This window comes from Sprattus sprattus (genome assembly GCF_963457725.1).
Source record: "Sprattus sprattus genome assembly, chromosome: 15".
NCBI classification, from domain to species: domain Eukaryota; kingdom Metazoa; phylum Chordata; class Actinopteri; order Clupeiformes; family Clupeidae; genus Sprattus; species Sprattus sprattus.
Window position 1 is genome coordinate 23644843 of NC_137913.1, and position 19880 is coordinate 23664722.

General features: G+C 44.5%; 1 protein-coding gene across 4 annotated transcripts in view; it reads left to right on the forward strand.

Annotated features, from left to right (window-relative positions):
* Positions 1 to 345: 345 nt before the first annotated feature.
* The window catches only part of clip1a (CAP-GLY domain containing linker protein 1a), a 39594-nt gene continuing 20059 nt past the window's right edge, over positions 346 to 19880 (forward strand). For 2 of the 4 annotated variants that reach the window (XM_080852409.1, XM_080852412.1), the window contains exons 1-8: positions 346 to 470; positions 11007 to 11297; positions 12185 to 12699; positions 14148 to 14272; positions 14973 to 15192; positions 15849 to 16046; positions 16418 to 16521; positions 16791 to 16851. In XM_080852409.1, the coding sequence (XP_080708535.1) occupies positions 11198 to 11297; positions 12185 to 12699; positions 14148 to 14272; positions 14973 to 15192; positions 15849 to 16046; positions 16418 to 16521; positions 16791 to 16851 (1323 nt within the window). In that variant the 5' untranslated portion in view covers positions 346 to 470; positions 11007 to 11197. Of the gene's footprint in view, positions 471 to 844; positions 947 to 11006; positions 11298 to 12184; positions 12700 to 14147; positions 14273 to 14972; positions 15193 to 15848; positions 16047 to 16417; positions 16522 to 16790; positions 16852 to 19880 lie in introns of those variants that run through there. The other 2 variants (XM_080852411.1, XM_080852410.1) reach the window with 2 other exon arrangements.

Sequence of the window (19880 nt, forward strand, 5' to 3'; positions counted from 1 at the left end):
ATTTGAATGGGAGAGGAGCGAGGTAAGTGTTGCTACAAATACACGTTTCACGTGTTATTTGCCAGCTGCTTTCTGAACGTGTGACATTGTTATGGCCCACACACACCATTTACCATGAGCATCTTGACCATAGGCTTTGCAATCTGCTTCACCTGTAACAAAGCCAGTGGCCACTCTCTAGGCTACAGTTATATAATTCCCACCCTGTTATCAGAGGCCAGAGGCGGGAAGGCTGATAATGCACAACTGCAGATACAGACAAAAAATAGATTATGAAACGTATTGAAAATCTTTGCCGAAAGTAATGGAGAGGATGTGATCAGTGACGTCAGCGCGCAATTCGTAGTGGAACGTGTGAACGCCCGGTTACAGGCTCAATCTGTAGTGGCATAGGAAGAAGTAGGGATCTGCACCGGTATTGTACCCAGTTTTCGCGAGACAACGTGGAGTGTGTACCGTAGGATCTACAGGTATGGGACACAACGTTTACATTCAATTTCCAGCTTTGACAAGCTCAGGATCACACTTGAGTAAATTGACAGTTGGGGCTCCGTGAAGGTGTAGGATAACGTAGACGAGCTATCTAACACTCTGAGTTGGTCTTCACAATTTCCTCTGCCGCAAAAGGTTCACTGCATAGGGCCTTATCCACTGTCCTTATATAGAATCGTTTTACTTTTGTGAATTGGCGCCTTAACCAAGTATACACATAGCGTTGTTTTCCTGTCCTTTGACTTGTTCCCCCAAGGTGACTCGCACCGCCAAACTTGTTTCTCAGTAAGCTAATTAACGTGAACGTTACCGCTAGCTACCCAGCTAGTTTTAGGTTAGGCGGCGAGGTTAGCTCAGACTGCCAGTCCTGACATTGCGGAACCTCGTCACTTCAGACCTGTGGAATTCCCTCTCTTGTTTTCGAAAAGGACTTCAGGGTGATACTCTGATTCTTGTAAGTTACCGTTAGAGATGATGGAAACTGACATTCGCATACTTTCACCTAATGTTACCCAGTGGGGATAAAGACATTTTGAAATCTGATAATCTGATTTGTGCAGATGCAACGTGAACGTTATCGTAACTTGTTTGACATGCGACAAAGCTAGCTTGGAGTGGACTTTACCTAGGCTAGTAAGTCAATGTTACTTTCTTTCAGACACCTGGTAAACGGCTTTTGAGATGATACACCACCGACATAACATCATGTTGCTGCGCTAACGGTAGTCAATGGGTGTGGATTAATTAACGTCGATTTTTATGAATCGTTGTTATACAGATATTCAGATGTTGCGCTGTGATCGTATGTAGACTTTATATATAGTAGTTACTTGCAAGTTTGCATACTATGAATAGGAAACATGGGTAAAAGCGGTCATAACGTCCAAAACACTAAAGGTAACCTAACGTAGTAATTTGAGATGGCGACATAAATGTATTTAGTTAAGCGAACCTAAAAGTTAACAGTAGCTAAGCTATCCTAGCTCATTTTTTTTTTTTACCAAGGCTTACGATAGTATAGAATGACATCCAGATGTGCCACCTCACCAACGGCATTGCGCCATATGTTTAAAACAAATTGTGGATGCTGAATAGCTTCTTGTTTTCCTTTTACGGGAGGCAAAAGTTCCTGTGTGTAAGTAGACTACTTTAACACTTTTTGTTTGGGTTGAAACTGGCTTTGTTGTCATTCCTTGTTTTTACGTTGAAATGAGTAACTTAGGTCGCTAACCAGCTACGGGAAGGTAGCTATCGACCTAGCATAACTGACTTCATGCCAAACAGCTTCAATGGCTTTAGCGTCTTAACCTGCTTTGGACATGAATGTGTTGTTTGCACCTGACCTGTAGGATTGAAATTAGCTTGCATGGCCTTGAAATTTGTCAGTCAATGTATGGACCCTTGACAGAACTAAAGTACCTAGGAAATAACATCCCCAACCTTAAAGTTTGACAATAACAAACATGGTTATTCAAAGGGATTAGAGATAACATTTACTTCGCTCAGTATTAGTTATGTCCTACTTGTCAGCTCAGCTTCTGCAGTGATTAGTTTGGAATGAGAGTAAGAGGAAATGCTGTGAGTCCAAGGTAAGGGCATGCCAAATCCAGAGTGAGTCAACAGAAAATGACATGGAGCAGGATGACATTCATGTGCCAGTATATGACTACAGCATGGTTTACCCTGTCTGGTATTTATGTCCTCCCTTTTTGCGTTTCTCTACGCATGAGAAAGTGAGTGAGTAAGCCAGTCAGCTCGCCAGAGTAAGTCTGAGTAATTAAATATTCCTCACACTTTACTGTGACATATGTGCTTCACTTGGTCTTTCAAACAGATATGTATTGTTACAGTGAGGAACTGTGGATTTCTGGGTTCACATACTGAATTGGGAAGATGCCTACTTCCCCCCCACACACTTTTCTTCCCAGCCTTCTGTGACAGTTTTGACTCAAAGGGCAGAATGCCCTTTTGCCTACCTTTCTTCCCCCCACCAGGAATCAGACACATAATTTCACAGATTTCATATATCATAATAACCCAAGGGTGGTTTCACTGTGTGGGGAGCCAGGTGACTGTGTGTACTTGTGTTTGCAGCAGTCTTCCTTGTTAGAGCTTTGCCAGTTGATAGGTCATGTCTGATGGCACTAACCCATTTGCCTCGCCCCTTCATTTCAAACGTCATAGTATACCTGTCAACACGAACACGCTTACATGTAAACACTTGCTTGTGTCTGTCATGTCTGTCCATTACATCCAGTGAAATTAAACAAATGCATAGAAGCAGTCTTGCACTATCGCACTGTTCGGTATAGGAGTGCGTCCTTATTACATCACGTCACATCCATGTTGTTCTCACGTCACGCTGTTGGCGCAACAGTGCTGGAATGTAGGGCTGGAGTGGAATGTACTGGATGTTGCTGCCGGGCTTTTGTGTGTTGGTCACCATTGAATAATTCAGGGAAGCCTTCTCTGTCTACGCTAAATGAGCTGCTACTACTGAGGAGTGGGTTACTGTGCCATCTTCTCAAGTTACCCAGTGTCATTTGTTGTTCTTTTCAGACTATTTTAGCTGTCAGTGAAGTTGACTAGGGTGCATTCTGTCCCTGAAGAATGGTCCTTTGATTGTTGTGCTCCCACTTCCAGATAGTCTACAGCTGTTTGTCTGATACACGGACACACACTCAGGCTTAATCTCCAAATGAGCTGTTTGGCCCTCTGAACAGTTGTTATATCTCCCCCCATTTCAGCAGAGAAGCATCTGCCTCTGTTCTTGATCAGCTGCTAATTGCGAATAGAGCCAGATTGCAGTGATGATAAAATAGTGGTTTAACTCAAGGCCAACGAGATTAATGTTTGTTAGAATATTATGTGATGTGCCTGTTTTTAAAAGCAGTCTTACACAGAATTACAGTGTAGCCCTGCTTAATAGCCCACATTATCCAGGCCATAAAGCTTGAGGCAGAGAAATATGGTGTGATCTAGAAACAGAATCTCTGTAAAGTACCTCATGCATCATTTTAATATCTGTTCTATAGATCTGCATGCACACTTTGTACTTTTTGACGTGTTACCAATTGTGAGTTAGCATAAAAGATGTTCTGTTTCCAGAACAAATGTCTTTTTGTCAGTGTTTTTAATATGACAGGCTTGAAGAGAAACCCTTTGGTCTATTTTTAACAAGTGACAGTCAGAAAAAGTCAGTACACTGCATCTGTGTCAACAAAATACTAAAAAAAGAAAGTAGATTTGAAAATGATTATTTTGTAACGAGTTTATTGTGGAATTGTGGAGTGTTTTTTTTTTTTAGTCGGCTGCTATTGTGCTGTTAAAGTCTTTGTGTCTTTGCATGTCCCGCTGGGGTAAAGTATGCCATTGTGAGGCAGGGAAGAATGACCTTTTTCTGGTGCTCTTTGACCTGCCATTCTATTAGCAGTCAGCAACTAGCCTGCTAGCTCCCTCGGCTCTGTATTGAAGGCTGCACCAGCTGGCTCTGTTAAATCATTTCCCAGAGGGAAGGCAAGCGCCGGGCTCGTTCCCAGTAACCGTAGGTTCCTGTGGTGTGACTAATAGCACCAGGCCTCAGAGGTGCTTGTTCCCAAAGGCTTTGGCACCACTCCGGCCTCCTCTCGCTCTGCTACTGGGTACAGACACATCTTATTTACAAACCTTGGCCTGCCAGGGTTCTAACCAGCAATTCACACCTTTTGGCTTGTCTGTGAAACACTTCAGCAGAAATATGAAGTTATTTTCTGATGAAGTTACGCTTCAGTATCTGTAAGTTGATGTCGTGCTGGTGCCAAGGTGGAAAAATATGTCATTTTGAGAGTTTCACTCCCAAACGAGTGAAAATTCATAAACACATTACGTAGGAAGTGCTTATCCTTAACTGTCCTCATCGTTGGTGGATCTAATGTCCAACTAACAGAGAAGGAAAGGACGTTTGACAAACAGTAAGTGTCAGCAGATTCAGTGGTAATCTACACACAGCAGTTTTGGCTGTCACTTTTCACCACTTCACCACACTGCTGACGCGAACTGTGCAAGCTCTTTTCCCCCTTCTTTTCTACTTCCCATGTGCTGTTGCCCTAGATTAAGATTCATCTGATAACTGGTCTGAGCCTCAGAAACAGTCCAATGCTGTGTAAGTCTCTGTAGTTGAGACTAGGGTTTTTCTGTTTAAAAAATTGCAAATTGATCCAAGTTTAATTTGCAAAAGAGGTGTTATGTAAGTTTTGCTGACCACTGGTCTCTGTGTGTTTGTGTGTGTGTGTTTGTATGTGTGTGTGTCGGAGCACCAATTTACTGTACGTTAATCAGCTTTTCCCCTGCTGAGTTGTGCTGGGCTGATGTCCCCCTGGTCAATCCTGGAGACCTTTTCACCTTAGCCTTCGCTCCGTATGAGAGGGACTCGCTTGTCCTTGTTTTGAAATGTGGGCTGACTAATGGCACCCGTAGCCCTGAATTTGTCCAAGGCTGCACTGACCTTCACATTCAGTAAGCATTTCTTCTTGCTCAGGATTTGTTTACAGCTGACATATTTGCTAAATCACTTACAACATGTGATGTAATCAGTAACTCTGTCACTACTGACTTTCTCCATAAAACATAGCTTCTGTAGGAGACATAATGAACACTGCTGTAACGTCATTGATTAAAACTAGGCCTAAGCTCAAACACTGAGCCAACTCTTGTTGAACAGCACCTTAAATGACAGGGTATGGAGATTTTTCCCAGGAGCTGCTGTGCTTTGAATCCCTTTGTTATTGCGTGACCTCTGCTGTGATGCACAGGAGCTGGTACTGGCAGATCTTACTCATGTCTGACTGATGATTGAGAGGTTTAGTCCCCTGCTCCTCTTTTAGTGACTCTTGCATCTCAGCAGTTTGTGTGTTTGTGTGTGTGTGTGTGTGTGTGTGTGTGTGTGTGTGTGTGTGTGTGTGTGTGTGTGTGTGTGTGTGTGTGTGTGTGTGTGTGTGTGCGCGGCTAAGCCAGATATTCTGGGGATAAGCATAGGCTAAAAGATGTTGAACATGGAAGGAGGATTTCCCTTTTTAAACCAGAATGTTCTGCTTCCTCTCTGTGCTTGCACAGTGGACAGTGGCTGGCAAACTTCACAAGGAGTAGAAAGGCTTTTCTTCCACTGAGCTGCAAGACCAGCAGGGGAGATACGAGATTCTCAATCATCAGGATACTTCCTCCCCAGAATTCCTCGCAAGTTCAAGTGTCAGTACCTGACCACGTTTGAAGGTACAGCAGATTATGACACCGAATGATGGGGACAGTGAGTGCGAGGAATATTACAGGCTTTCAGTAAGTGTAATGGCAATGACTGTAATGCTAGAATCTGTCTGGCACCAACATTTCCTGTGAGATTTGACCCCCACATGACCTGACTTGGTTTAATACCCTCTGAGACATATTGAATTGATGCTAAGATGAACCTGTGTTGGTCCTTTCTTTCTCTTTTTATGGAGTTGGGAGATGTGGTAGGTCCTTCTTTTCCTTTTTATCAGTCTCAGAGAATTTCTTTGGTCCTCAAGGCAAGTTACTGCCATTTTATTGTCAATATAGCCTACACTACTATCAGCCAAGACCTTAGCAATGTTTTCTTTCTCTCAACATTAACAGACCTCCTAATATGACACTGTTTGGCAGAGGCTGATGATTACACATAGAAGTGAAATGAAGATTAAGGAAGAACTGCCCTGAGCAGGAATATTAGCTGCTCTGAAAGGCCTCAAAGAAAGCCAGGCTGCAAAAGTGATTAATTAGCCTGAAGCAAAATGTGATATGTGGTGGGTGAGAGACTGTTTTGGTGAGGAAGGCAGATGGCTGTCATAGTCAGGGAGAGCCAGGAATTTTCAGCTGACTACAGTCTAAGGTCAGGCAAGTGCAGGTAGACTATTGGTCACCCTGACGGAGAGAGCGTGGAAAAAGAAATGTGTGCGCTGAATGGAAGAGTTCCCCTTCTACAAGATCTGAGATCTGATCCTTAGGCTATGTCCACATTTCAGAGGGGAGTAGAATTGAATAGGTCTCTCAGTCCAGATTCTTGATTTATTTAACTGATTTATGTCAAACAGTAGCAGTTATTCAGTTATGGGGTCAAATTGTGTCTCTCTCCTCTCTGCTGTGCGGCTTTGCGAGTGGTCTGATGTGCTTGGGTCCTTAGTTTGAGGGATATGAGTAGACAGCTGTGGCTACAGAGATTGTGGCAATCTGATACCAGAAATCACCTTGCTCTCAAAGCCTGGAAGTGCTAAGCCTGTAGCAATGCTGCAGAGCACGTCACGAGGTGTCCGGTTCTTTCGGTCCCAACCTCACCTCTCAAGCATGCTAGAAAGCTGAACACGCTCATAGCCAATCAGAAATGAGTTGGTGGTGAGGTACATGAAATTGAGACTCCAACATACTCTGATATTACATGGGCTTCGGCAAACATATCAGAAATATTTCACAAAGAATGTCTGTAAATATAACGTAATAGTCCTTATTTCTAAAACATTTCTCAAATCCAGTTCAGATCAAAGAGACATTAAAATAATGTATTAATAATAATACATAACAAATACATCAGAGAGATACATAATAATACTACTAATAATGAAAAAACACAATGACCGGAATTACAGAGTCGCTAAAATTTCTTTTCCATCCCATGTGAATGTGGCATTCCTGTTGTCATCAGAGAGATCAAAGAGCTGGTGTGTACAGTGGAGGGATCTTGCCTCTGGCTGCAGGAGTTCTTGCGTGTCCCTGTGTGTGTGTGTGGTGTGCTGGAGTGGGATCAGTCATCATCATTGGTACCTATTGTTCTCCGAGGCCTGGTTTGCATGAGCGATCCTCCCTCGTTCTATGGGGCCTTTTCCGTTTGCACTCCGTGAAAAGACACAGCGGAGTGGAATAACACGAGAGGGCTTTATTGGGAAAAGTGGGTCAAAGATCCTGGCCTCTTCAGACATACCCTTCCTACTGCCGTGTGTGTGTGTGTGTTCCATGAGCCCACAAGGGTTTACTTCAGGTGTGGGTTTGTTTGAGTTAGCCCCTCTTCGAAGGTAGCCATGGAATGTGTGGCATGTAGGGGTTGTAGCATTGATCTGCTTCCTTTCCTCTGCCCGATGTGGGCCTCCCTGCTGTGCCAGTGCTTGTTGCCCTGGAGATCACGAGGTCTGTGAGAAATTAAATCAGAAGGGTGCGTGTATCTTCGTCGACGGCATGTCTGATGTATCTTGTTTACAAGGAACTCATGGCTGCTTCTGGCTTCATTGGCGTTGAATTCAGTTACTTCGTGCTCTGCTAGCATGCATGGCCCTGATTCGCCTCTGGCCAAAGCGTCCACAGACAAGACTCGTCACCCACTGGCTAATGTTGTTATTCCTGGAACGGAACTCGGAATGGATTATGTAATAAGCTCACCAATATCGAGTCAAAAAATGCCATGCAGTTTGAAGCAAGAGCATTGCTACTTTTACAACGTGTTTATTTTTGTGAGAAGACCTAGTGGTATTTCTGCAAGTGTTCCGAGTAGTCTCATGACTGCATTGTATTTTCATCTTGGGTTCACTGCAGACTGCTTTGCTTGTGTGCTGCCTGTTATGATTACAAACAATGATTGACCTTACTGTTCCACCTGTTCCTATGATCCTGATTGATAAGGATGTAACTGATCCCCTTCCATTCGCCTCCATGATTAAAGGGTAGATCAGTGTGCGAGCGGTTCTGTGTAAAGCCTGAGCTCACTGTTTGCTCTCTCTGGGACATGAGTGGGGAAGCTATTATTAAACTCGGCAGACTTCATCCCCAGACGGTGGGCACCCGTGCAGGCCTCCTGAAAATAGAGCAGAGGCGTCAGCTCTAGTGGTGCCACGGCAACGCTGCTTATTGTTTGTTTGTTTTTGTGTTTGTTTGTCTGTGTCCTAAACACCCGTGGCAGCCACTGAGGGCCTAGAAGAGAAAGGCCAGGAGCCTCAGTCACTGACAGGCCAACTCTCTCTCTTTTGGCCATGCAGCACCCTTCCTCCTTACTACTCACCCTCCAGGCTCACCCACCCAACACTGTAGTTACTGAATGAGAGAAATGGGGCCAGTGAATGAAAAGATGAAGGCTCCCAGAGCAAGACGCCTGTGATGAACTCAGCCCAGTGGGTCACACTTCATAGGCCACTGGCTCGTGACTCATTCGATCTACTCCTAGATTAGAGGACAGTAGATGATTTGATAGGCAGTCATGTAGATGTGGGGAAGGGTCAAATGTAGGACCGCACTAGACGTCATGCAAGGGGAGAGCAAGGGAACCACACGCTACACTTGGGAAATGCTGGGAAGCCAAGTAATTTGATCCCAGTTGCAAAACAAATATGTCCACTGAAATGGCCACCATATCAGATAAGCACTAGGGGCTCTAAAATAAGGTTGAGACCTGAGTTCTCATGCTAAGGGGATACCGGGGAAACCAGGGCCAAGTCCTCAGTGAACTGCTTCCTGTCACAAAGTGGCTAAATGTCACTTGAGGTGGTTAAAATGTCTAATCTGTCTGCCAACACTCAAGGAGAAATCCAGAGTTCTCATTGGGGCCCCCACTGCCAGAGCACATCATATAAGAGTTTATTGGCTTAAGAAAAGGAGGGTTTTTAACATGCTTATTATCTTTTTTTCCCCCTAGTTCTTCACATGCAATTTTTGCACAGACCTACATACCATGTGTAACCCTCTCCTAAGGCTTAGCGTTCCAAATCCACTGGACTCTCTGTTTTCATCTTCATCAGGCCAGAAATCAGGCTTTGAAGTCACATGAATCTCAGAGGCTGACAGGCCCCCCCTTTAACCTCATAGTCTTTTAGGGTTTTGTGTGACTTCACAAAGCCTGCTGCTTGTGTCAAAATCTATGGCCTTAGCAGTTTTGTGTGTTGCTGCTTATCTAAAAAGATGGTTGCATGCCAAAACTTGTATAGCTGGGGTAGATTGTTTTGAAGTAGGAGATGGGAGAGAGAGAAACTTGCTAGGCGAGTGAAGAGATGGAAATTATAGATCTCTGTTTAAAGTTGCTTAATTGCATGGAAGTATAAAGGTTGACTGGTTAAATTAAAAATTAAAGGCTCAGCAAGCAGACTGGTTTGGCAGCATTTTTTAACCATTCACCCATTGTCACCTGGCATAAGGCATTAAAAAGCATTCTAAAACATTCTAAAACAACTTCCAGAGGGTTCTCTGAAAACCTCTGAAAATGGCAGCCCGTTCACTAAAATCTGTACTTCTCAGCCTCTGTAGCAAATAGAAACATGTTGGAAAACACCTGTTATGGCGTTGCATCGTAAGGCAGGTCAGTCTTTACCCCCGGCTTGCGGGGATACTCACTATGATAGTTCTCCGTTTTCCAGTCATCTTGAAACCTGACACATTTGCAGAAGTCCCCCTCCTCCTCAAACGTGTCTCTCATCCACTGAGCCTTGACTAACGGGTCAGCAGTAACATCATAATCTGGGTTTGAAGTGGATTTTGAAATCTTCTAAATCATTTTTCTCGCCCTCAAAGTAAATTTAGTACTTTGCTCCTCTCACTCAGATGCACCCTGTCTTAATGGGTTAAATTGTCATGCTCTAGTCTAGAAGCTTCCCAATAAAATCGCGTCTGCAAATACCAGGGGATGAGTACTTGCATGTTTTGGGCCCAATTGCCCTTAAAGCCACTTTTGAGAATGTTTGAATTCACACCCATGTTTTGATACAAGAAGCCTCCTTCGTATGACTTGGCGTCTGTTTGCCTTTTTAACTTGAAGTTGTTTTCCTCTGCATGGAGGTTTGTGTTGTTCCAGTCAGTAAATTAAATCAAGGCTGTTTTTTTTTATATGGGATGAGATAAGCCATGACTATTTGTGTCTTGTTGTAGTTTAGCCAGCCAGTGAACAACATCTCTTTATATGTCTGGGTCTTCCATGCTCTCCTGTCTTTTCTTCCTTACATTCATTCACATGCTCCCAGTACATAGGAACAATAGGTGGCACATTTAGCAACAGACACTCTTTGTGTGGTTTGTATGTTGCTATTGTCACTGTTAGCAGTCTATCTAGAACTAGGAGACAGACCCCAAGCAGGCTTGGGTCCATTTACAACCGATCTTATTGTTCTGGGCTCAGCAGTAGCAGGAGAATGGCAGTGGAGAGAAAAACTCACTTAATTCAGACTAAAATCTTTTAAGTCATGGAACATCAGCATCACTCAGCATCACTGCCATATCACAGCTTTTCCCCCCTTATCTGAGAGTGCTGACATCCTAATGTAGCTTGTGGTTTGGTCTGTGGTCAACACGTATCCAGATATGTTTTCTATCAGTTTTGGAAAGGAAGACATCCACAGACGTTTTTTTTTCTCACCCAGACCTCTGCACTGAGCATTTAGAAAGCGCATCACGTCATTGTAACCTTCTGGTTGACTTGCTAGGAAAACACAAATTAAATATGGAAATGTTAAAAATAAGTCTCTCACACTGTCTTTATGTCTTTCTTCTGCTCCTAACAGAATATCGGTTCAAGGAGTACTTTTTTTCTCCCCCCCTTTCCTTCCTTTTTATTTTCCATTTTTTTATTTTTGTTGGTGAACACAGCCTGTGCCTGTGAGAAGCCCTGCAGAAGACCCAGCGGTCGTGGTAGAGTTGAGTCAATGAGTGGTAGACGCTGCCGGAGCGCTACTGAGACACACACAGCACAGCCATGAGCAAGCCCAGCGGCCTCAAGGCCCCAAGCCTCAAGGCCCCCAGCAAGATTGGCAGGCCGCCTGCCGGCGGGACAGCTAAGACCTCCGCCACCACAGGTGAGGGCTGACCACCTATGTTTCCTGTCTCTCATAGCCCACTCAGACTCACATCACACAGAGGGAGTGTGTGTGTGTGTGTGTGTGTGTGTGTCTGTGTGTGTGTCCGTGTGTGTGTGTTTGTGTGTGTGTGGAACAATAATCAGGTCTCTGTCTCATCTGACTGGTCTGTGAAATGAAATGCCACCGCTACAGTATTTGTGTCTCCCTGCAGCTCACTTCTGTAGTGGGTTATATAAACAATAAGTAGATGATCAGCTTCATGATGAGCACAAACTCGTGTTGTGAAACCACCACAAATTAAGTGAAAAGTGATGCCAGACAACATTGCTGTGCTTCAACATGAGGAACGGTCATGCAGAGTTAGTCATAATTAGCCTTATGCAACTTCACAGCAGTCACCGTGGGCGTAATTAGTGGCACAGTTCCGCCAGTAATTAGGAAACGGGGTCAAGAAGGTTAAATAGCTTGTGCATGGCCCTTGAGTGAGAGTATTTGCTACATCCCATCTTCATATTGTGTTTGCCATTTCATATATGAGAGTAATACTGTGTAAATACTCTGCAGCTGCGTTGTGGAAAATCCACTCATTAATGAACAAGTGAGATCTGACAGCTGTGTTCCTAGAAACATGCAGAGGTGTACTCCCCCGAGCACTTGGCAAATACCTCAGTGAACTGTTTTTCCATTTTTCTATTCAAAATATCAGAACATGCTTCTTTTGTATGAGAAAAGAAAAAAATGCACCCATAAAAAAATATATTTCAATAATTAGAGATGGTCTTCATCAGCTATGCAGTTTTTTAAAAACTGCCCTCCATCGCCTGTCATTCTGTAGTGTAAATCAACTTGTCCAGTGAAATCATTTCTTCCTCTCTCTGTCACAGCAGCTGCCAAACCTGCCGCGGCATCGGAGGCGCAGGATGCGGCCGATGGTGGGGAAGTGTTCCAGGTTGGTGACAGCGTGTGGGTGAACGGAAACAAGCCGGGCGTGGTGCGGTTCCTGGGCGAGACGCAGTTTGCACCAGGCCAGTGGGCTGGCATCGTGCTGGACGAGCCCATAGGTAAGAACGACGGCTCGGTGGCAGGCGTGCGCTACTTCCAGTGTGATGCTCAGCGCGGCATCTTCACGCGGCCCTCCAAGCTGTCGAGCACCGAGGGCGAGGCCAACGGTACCCAGACCGCCCCGCCGTCCCGGGCCTCATCACCAACTCCATCACAGACCGGATCCTCCATTGCCACCCCGGTGGCCAAGAAGTCCCCAACAGGAGCCTACGCCGCAGGAGGGTCGATGACGCCCTCCAACCTGACGCGCACCAACAGCGAGTCGGTGTCCAACCTGTCGGACACGGGCTCGGTGAAGAAGGGCGAACGTGAGCTCAAAATGGGAGACCGTGTGTTGGTGAGTCACTCATGCTGTTAATAATGTGTAACCAAGTTGAGCTGAAAACATCATAAACCCTTTTAAAACATCCTCCTCTTAGGCTGTAGAATAAATTGCCACTTATACCAAGAACAACTAGTTTTTCCTGGGCCCCAAAGGTTGATAATCATATTTTAAGATCAAATATAGCAAAAGCATATGCTAATTGCCATTTTATATTGCCTTAGATAAATCCCTGTCAAAATCTAAGTGGTGTATACAGAAGCCCTCTGTCACAGCAGAGTTTTGGTCCTAAATGGCACAGCTGAAAGTCTGTTTAAGAGTGCAGAAGTGAGGGGGTAGTTGTGTTAAACACACGCTGCTTTCAAAACCATGTGTGTGCTCCAGATGTCTGCTGGATCGTGGAAAAAGAACAAGAGGCTTTTGTGAGGTAACTTTGGCAGATATCTGCTCCGTATATTGTTTAAAAGCCCAGTCAACTGCTCCTCTCCCGTCATCTGTAATCCAGTGTTAACGAGAGACGTCTGTTCCCTCCTCATTAAGTTCACACATTGGACTGATGAAGTCATTTATCCCTTGTTGACACCTCAGTCTGCCTTGCATCTTGGGTTTAGGGGATGCAGCTCCTGTTTAGGGCTGGTTAGCTCATCCAGGATGAGGGCTCAGGTGAAATGGGAAGCTGATACAATGGAGATTTCCCAGCTGTGTGTGGCATGCTGCTTGCTCTCTCCCCCTTAATGTGCCCAGCAGGCTGAGAGCAACAAGACACACCCCACTCTACACACACACACACACACACACACACACACCCTCCGGCCCCGTTCTGGGCTGTAAATACAGACTGACCTCACAGTCACAAGATTCATACACTCACACAACCACACACACTATTACACACACACACATACACACACTATTACACACACACACACACACACACACACACACACTCTTACACACACATATACAAAACGAGCGAGAGAGTGTAAGGCCAGCCCTGAGGTAGTTGCGTAAGCAGAAGCCCCTGTCGTATGTACAGGAAGAGTGTTGGTGTGAGGGAAGTTTGGGGATTTCCTGTCCCAGGGGAGACTGGAGTGCTGACACGTTTATGGCCTGCTTTTATTGTTTTATACCCACTGTTACAAAAAAAAAAGAGTTCCAGTCGCAGCTTCCTCTCATTCTAAACAGTTCCCGTTTTAAACTACTGACTGTTGAACAATCACAAATGTCAAGTATTTAATTACGTATGAAATTGAAATGGTGTGTTTATACAAAATAGAGAAAGGGTTTTGCGGAAGTAATGCCAGGTACTTTGTTGTCATTTCCTCTCCCTAGACATTGAACCCGTTGCCATGGCAACTTTCAGCTCTACTTTCATTTTAACATGCAAGTACTTTCTGAAGGAAGCCATAAGGGTTAGATCATCATATCTCTGCATTTATGTCATGTCTGCACTTTGTCCTCAGGTGGGAGGGACCAAAGCAGGGGTGGTGCGCTTCCTGGGCGAGACAGACTTTGCCAAGGGCGAGTGGTGTGGGGTGGAGCTGGACGAGCCCCTGGGGAAGAACGATGGAGCTGTGGCTGGAACCAGGTAAACTATAGGATCCACACGCACCGTCAGCACTCTCACAGGCCAATGGGAGATGATGAGTAACGGATGAGAACAGAACAGAAAACATCCAGGTTGGCAGAACTGTGTTACTTTCATCAATGTTCTTGGATTACTTTTTTCCCCAAGTTGAAGAGCTACAATTTTGCTGTTTGGTAAACTGCATCTGTAAATCTAAGCCATTTTAGTAATTTGCATCGTCACTGATGTTATCTGTTTGTGGAATAGCAAAGCGATGCGTTGCTCAAAGTGACTAAAACCTTCCGCCATGATTTAGATTAGCAAAAGAGCATATTCTAGTCAACAATGCAGATTTCCTTAAAGGGATAGCAGATGACCTACATGACATCCTCTGGCATCCTCTCAATACACAGTTTCACACCAAAATGTTGGTAACCATGGCAACTGTGCCAAAGACCCTCTTGCTACTTTAATAGCTGCAGTGTGTAGCTGCTGGGGAGCTGGATTCACTGTCTTACACCTTTTTCTTTTTTCCTACCTTTGATTATTTTCTCTATGATGAATGCATACAGATACATATATTTGGGTGCGTGTACGTTGGTTGGCTTGATATATGCTCACAAGCTGGGCAAAATAGTGATCTACGTTGGGGAAAAGTCAGAAATCAATTTCGTGAGTAAGTGGTGTGTAGAAGGTGATGGCCGTCCCCTTTTAATTCCAGGTACTTCCAGTGCCAGCCCAGGTACGGGCTGTTTGCGCCTGTGCACAAGGTGACGCGCATCGGTTTCCCGTCCACCACGCCGGCCAAGGCCAAGACCACGGCGGCGCGGAAGGTGGTTACCACGCCCTCTGGCCTGAAGCGGAGTCCCAGCGCCTCCTCCATCAGCTCCATGAGCTCCGTGGCCTCGTCAGTCAGCGGCAAGCCAAGCCGCACCGGCCTGGTGAGCGATGAATCCAGATTCATCCACAATTGATACACACACTCACACACTCACACACTCACACACAAAGATGCTATACAATGGATGCACAGTGCCAAGCATTATGCAACTACATGTAGTCAACCAACCTACACATAGCCACACTCCATGTGGTCCTTAGTACTTTGTACTGATTTCTTGCCTTTCACTAATACTTAGCTTATTGCAGCCTTTTAAATCAGACACAGAAACACTGAGACAAACACACACAAACCATCAGCTTCATGTGACTAATCCCCCCGAACAAGTTTTCTGGGATATACTTGCATACAAGCACACAAAGCTAACTTTTCCTGGTAATCCAAGATCAGACCCCTAGTTAAAATGGTAGCTTTGTTCTATCTCCCCTCCAGCTGTTTGAAGCTTACAATAAGACCCCACTGGTCTGAAATATGTTTCTTATGGATTAACTGTAATGCTTTAACTTTGTGTTAAATAGCACAGTCTGCACTAACATGCAAAGAATAGAAACCATGGTTACTTAAACCCCGCACAGAATAGTTGAATTAAATGTAGGTACATTGGTTGCATTCATTTGATTCATAATTACTAAACATTACTGTTATTGTCCTAGGTTGATTCCTTTTTCTCTTTTGTCCCTTCCCCATCTCCTGTAGCTGACCGAGACGTCGTCGCGGTACTCGCGTAAGATCTCTGGCACGACGGCAGTGCAGGAGGCCCTGAAGGAGAAGCAGCAGCACATTGAGCAACTCATGGCCGAGAGGGACTTGGAGCGTGCCGAGGTCGCCAAGGCTACCAGCCACGTGGGCGAGGTGGAGCAGGAGCTGTCAATGCTCAGGGAAGGTCAGGAGCAGGTGAGGCCCGTTCTGACGACCAGAGACATCAGACACCTCAAACACAGACATGACATGTCTATGTCTAAACAAACACAGTCACAAACCCCGTCATCTTAAACTATTTCATGTTTGACTGTTTGTGATTCACATGTGACTGTTCTCAAATTGTGAACAGTGAACATCTTATAACTGCGTTTTCAGCTGTTTATGTAATTCAGATGTTAGTGTTGTCAAAGTACACCAAACTCACTTGAGATGACATCTGAAAGAATGTGATGCTGATTTGATAAGAACTGTTCCCAGTTGCCTCCTGCTGAGTGAGCTGTTAGAGGCTTTAATGCTTGAGTGTTTCCCATTGCCCCATCACATGTTAAACTGCTCTTCTGCAGTATGTCCTGGAGATGGAGGCCAAGATGGACAATCTGCATACGCTGGTGGTGGCCGCGGACAAAAATAAGGTGGAGCTGCTGAATCAGCTGGAGGAGGAGAAGAGGTAAAAGAGGGGGAGAGCAGAGAGGTTAAGGGGGAAAGTAAGGATTTAGGAAGAGGGGGAAATGGAGGCTCATTGGAGAAGGAAAAGAGTCTCACTGAAGACTACAGATGTACTCTAATATCCAGAATATAATGTCTGCACACTTATGTTTCAATGATCAATTATATTCAAATTATTATCAATTTTATTGAACTCATACAAAGTAACTTATAATTTGATTGATAGTGTATTCTAGGATTGCTGACTGACTGACTTTTGAATAAAAACAGGAGGGTGGAGGACCTGCAGTTTCGTGTGGAAGAGGCTTGCATCACCAAGGGAGACCTGGAGGTAAATTTTAAACAAATGAGACACACATTCATAAAAACATAATCAGATTTGTTTTGCGTACAGCTGGAGGCTCGACACATGTAGACTCACAAGAAGTGAGAAGTGGAATCGGATGTCAATGGCAGTGGAAGGCATTTTGGGTTGTTCGAGTTCGGGTTGAAGCACTTACCTAATTAAAATTCTGAGGTGTAGAACTTGACAGGACGGCCCCCTTTTTGTGCTTACTCTCTACAAACCGACCTTATCTACACTTCAAAGCCAGGAGCACTCTTACTCCGCTGATAGTCACTGCCAAACTCTCGTTTCGCTGATGAGAGAAAAGGGAAGCAGCCTTCAGCACAGAGAATGGGCCTTAAGTAGGTCCTGACCTCGATCCTTTCCCATTCCGTTTTCGTACTGCATTGAGATGAATGTTAATTCATCGAGGGGCGAAGAGAAGCAGTTTATCTTTGAGTGAAGGTCTTAATGCGAGTGCCGCCTCTTTGTCCTTGTCCCTGGCTCACACGCCACACTGCTTACTGTGTGTGTGAGTGAGAGCTGTCCCTGCCACCGCAGCCAACAGCACTGCTGATTTATGCAGGTTTATCTGCAGTGTCTCTGCATTAAGCAGGGGGGGAGGAGGAATTAGGCTATTGACCATCGACCACAGTTAGATCTCTGCCTTATTATACATTCAGGGCAAAATGAGATTCAGAGATCTGTCACCTAATTTGTTGTGTTGAAAGAAAGGTCAAGGCTAAAAGGTCAGCCTCCTTAACCTGGGAAGGCTAAATGAGTGACCTTTGTCAGTTGCTGTTTATCGATCTACAGCCTAAAGGTATATGGACATTCTGTTAAAACTAGCTGGCTGACTGGTGGGTAAATCTGGAATGGTTAAAGCCCCACACGGCTGATATAGGGTTTGTGTCCCTAGGTGTGTTTCCCTTGGTGCTAGCGCCCCCTAAAGTGGGGTATGGTCAAAATACTTTTTGAGTAATAACTTAAACAGTTCACAATGAATACATGCCGTTATAAATAGCCAATCATGATAAAGTGTTGTTGGCTCATTCATAATGGCACATGGGAAAACATTTCCCCAATTAAATAACAAATCTGTGATGATGTCACTACAACAAGCTACATTATGTGTTCCTTTCACATGGTTTGGTCTTTCTTCAAAATTAATTTAGTCTGTAAATTCTTACGTAAGATTTACAACATTCGAATCGCCTCTTACACCTGTTGGAGCTGTCAAATCATTCAACCCTTTGTGACTTGGGGCTGTTTTCAGCTTCTGCCTGGACCCCGATGACCGCTGCTTATGACTATATTTAAACTTATTATTATGATTGAGTGCATACCCCTGTCTTGTTATAAATACACTTGTAGGCCAATAGGTAGCATTTTCTCTACATGTAGTATTTTATTCAAACATATTCTTGCCTTCAACTATTAATCTTACATTTTGTATACATTCATGTTTTCCAAAACTTTGTAAACAAATGTCAAGTACAGTTATACAATGCTCATATTGTTGCTTATAATACATTTTTTGAAAACAAATTTAGCACAAGAATATATGTTGTGAAGTCACACTGATCCTCATATTCCCTAGACAGGTCTCAAAACTGCAGAACACAACTCGCAAATACTGCCTCACCCTATCAGTGTAAAGCCGCCACATCCACAAGCTACAGGTCCTTCAATTTCCAGTCAGAACAAGATCTACAACTTTAAGTCTATTATTGCCAGTGGTCACTTGATTCTTAATTATTCTTCTCGTTCAGATAATTAATGCAGCGGTCATATTACATACGGCTGTGCTGTAAATCTAGTTTTCAGTTGTCTTACTTAACAGAGCAAGCCCATCACTTACAGACTTGATGTATAATGTGTGTTTGTGTGTGTTTGTATGTGCATGCTGTGGCTTTCTTAAACAAACAACAAAAACAATTGAGCCAGGAGCTCAACACTATTTAACTACTGCAATGAACTGAATGACTGATGCTATGCTTATCATGACCTGCTTCATAACCCTTCTGAAAATGGAGACTTGATTGGACCTGTTTCTCGCATTTCTTCTCCTTTTCCCCTGTCTTCCATGTGTCATAGCATGAACATGTCCCCTCCTTTACATCATCACTCATTCTCACTCCCATATATCTCCATCTTGGTTCATTCTCATCACCAGGATAGTAAGTGCTCGTACCCCTTTCGTATTGATCACACCTCAGAGTGTTGAGCTGTGTAGAATGAAAATGTCCTTCCCTGATGTGGCTGTGTACAGCTCCTGCACAGAGGTCTGACCATACTATTTTGATCTGTGTGTAATGGTAAATATGTCATTATAACATTTTATGAGTGCATAAGGAATGTCTTACAACAGTCCCTCTTTACATTGATGGTTTAGGAACCAGGGAGAGAGACCGAGAGAGAGAGAGAGAGAGAGGATATGTTGACAGGGCCAGTGACACAAGACAGATTTTCCTCTGGAGTGTCCTCCTCAGTTTCTCTCTTTCTCTCATGTTGAGGGCAATGTGCAAGGTTTCTATTTTGCGTCACACAAATGCTGTTATTCATTCATTACCTTCACTCACCTCCATACCAGTACTCACCCAGCTCATTTATTTACACAGACAACCACACACCCACTGCCTTCTTTGTGCTCCAGTCTCCTCTCTTCTTGTGACTCTCTGCATGGCCTCTTGGACACAACATAATCATCAGCATTGACAGATTTCTCTCACCCCTCAGCCACACACACCCACCCACCCTACCAAACTCAACTCCATCCCAACAGGTCCCTGGTCCCCAGCATGCATGAGCCAAACTCCAGTCCTTCCCTTCCACTTCCTGGACCTGACCTTCCTCTCCACTCACACTGCATTCCATAACCCTTCACCCCCACCCCCACCCCCACCCCACCTCACACCAACAACAACCCCTCAACCCCCCTCTCCCCCTGTGCATTGGGCTGGCATGTGATGGTGGCACTGGTTTGTGTTCTCTTCCTCTCCCCTTCTTGTTACTAACAGACGCAGACCAGGCTG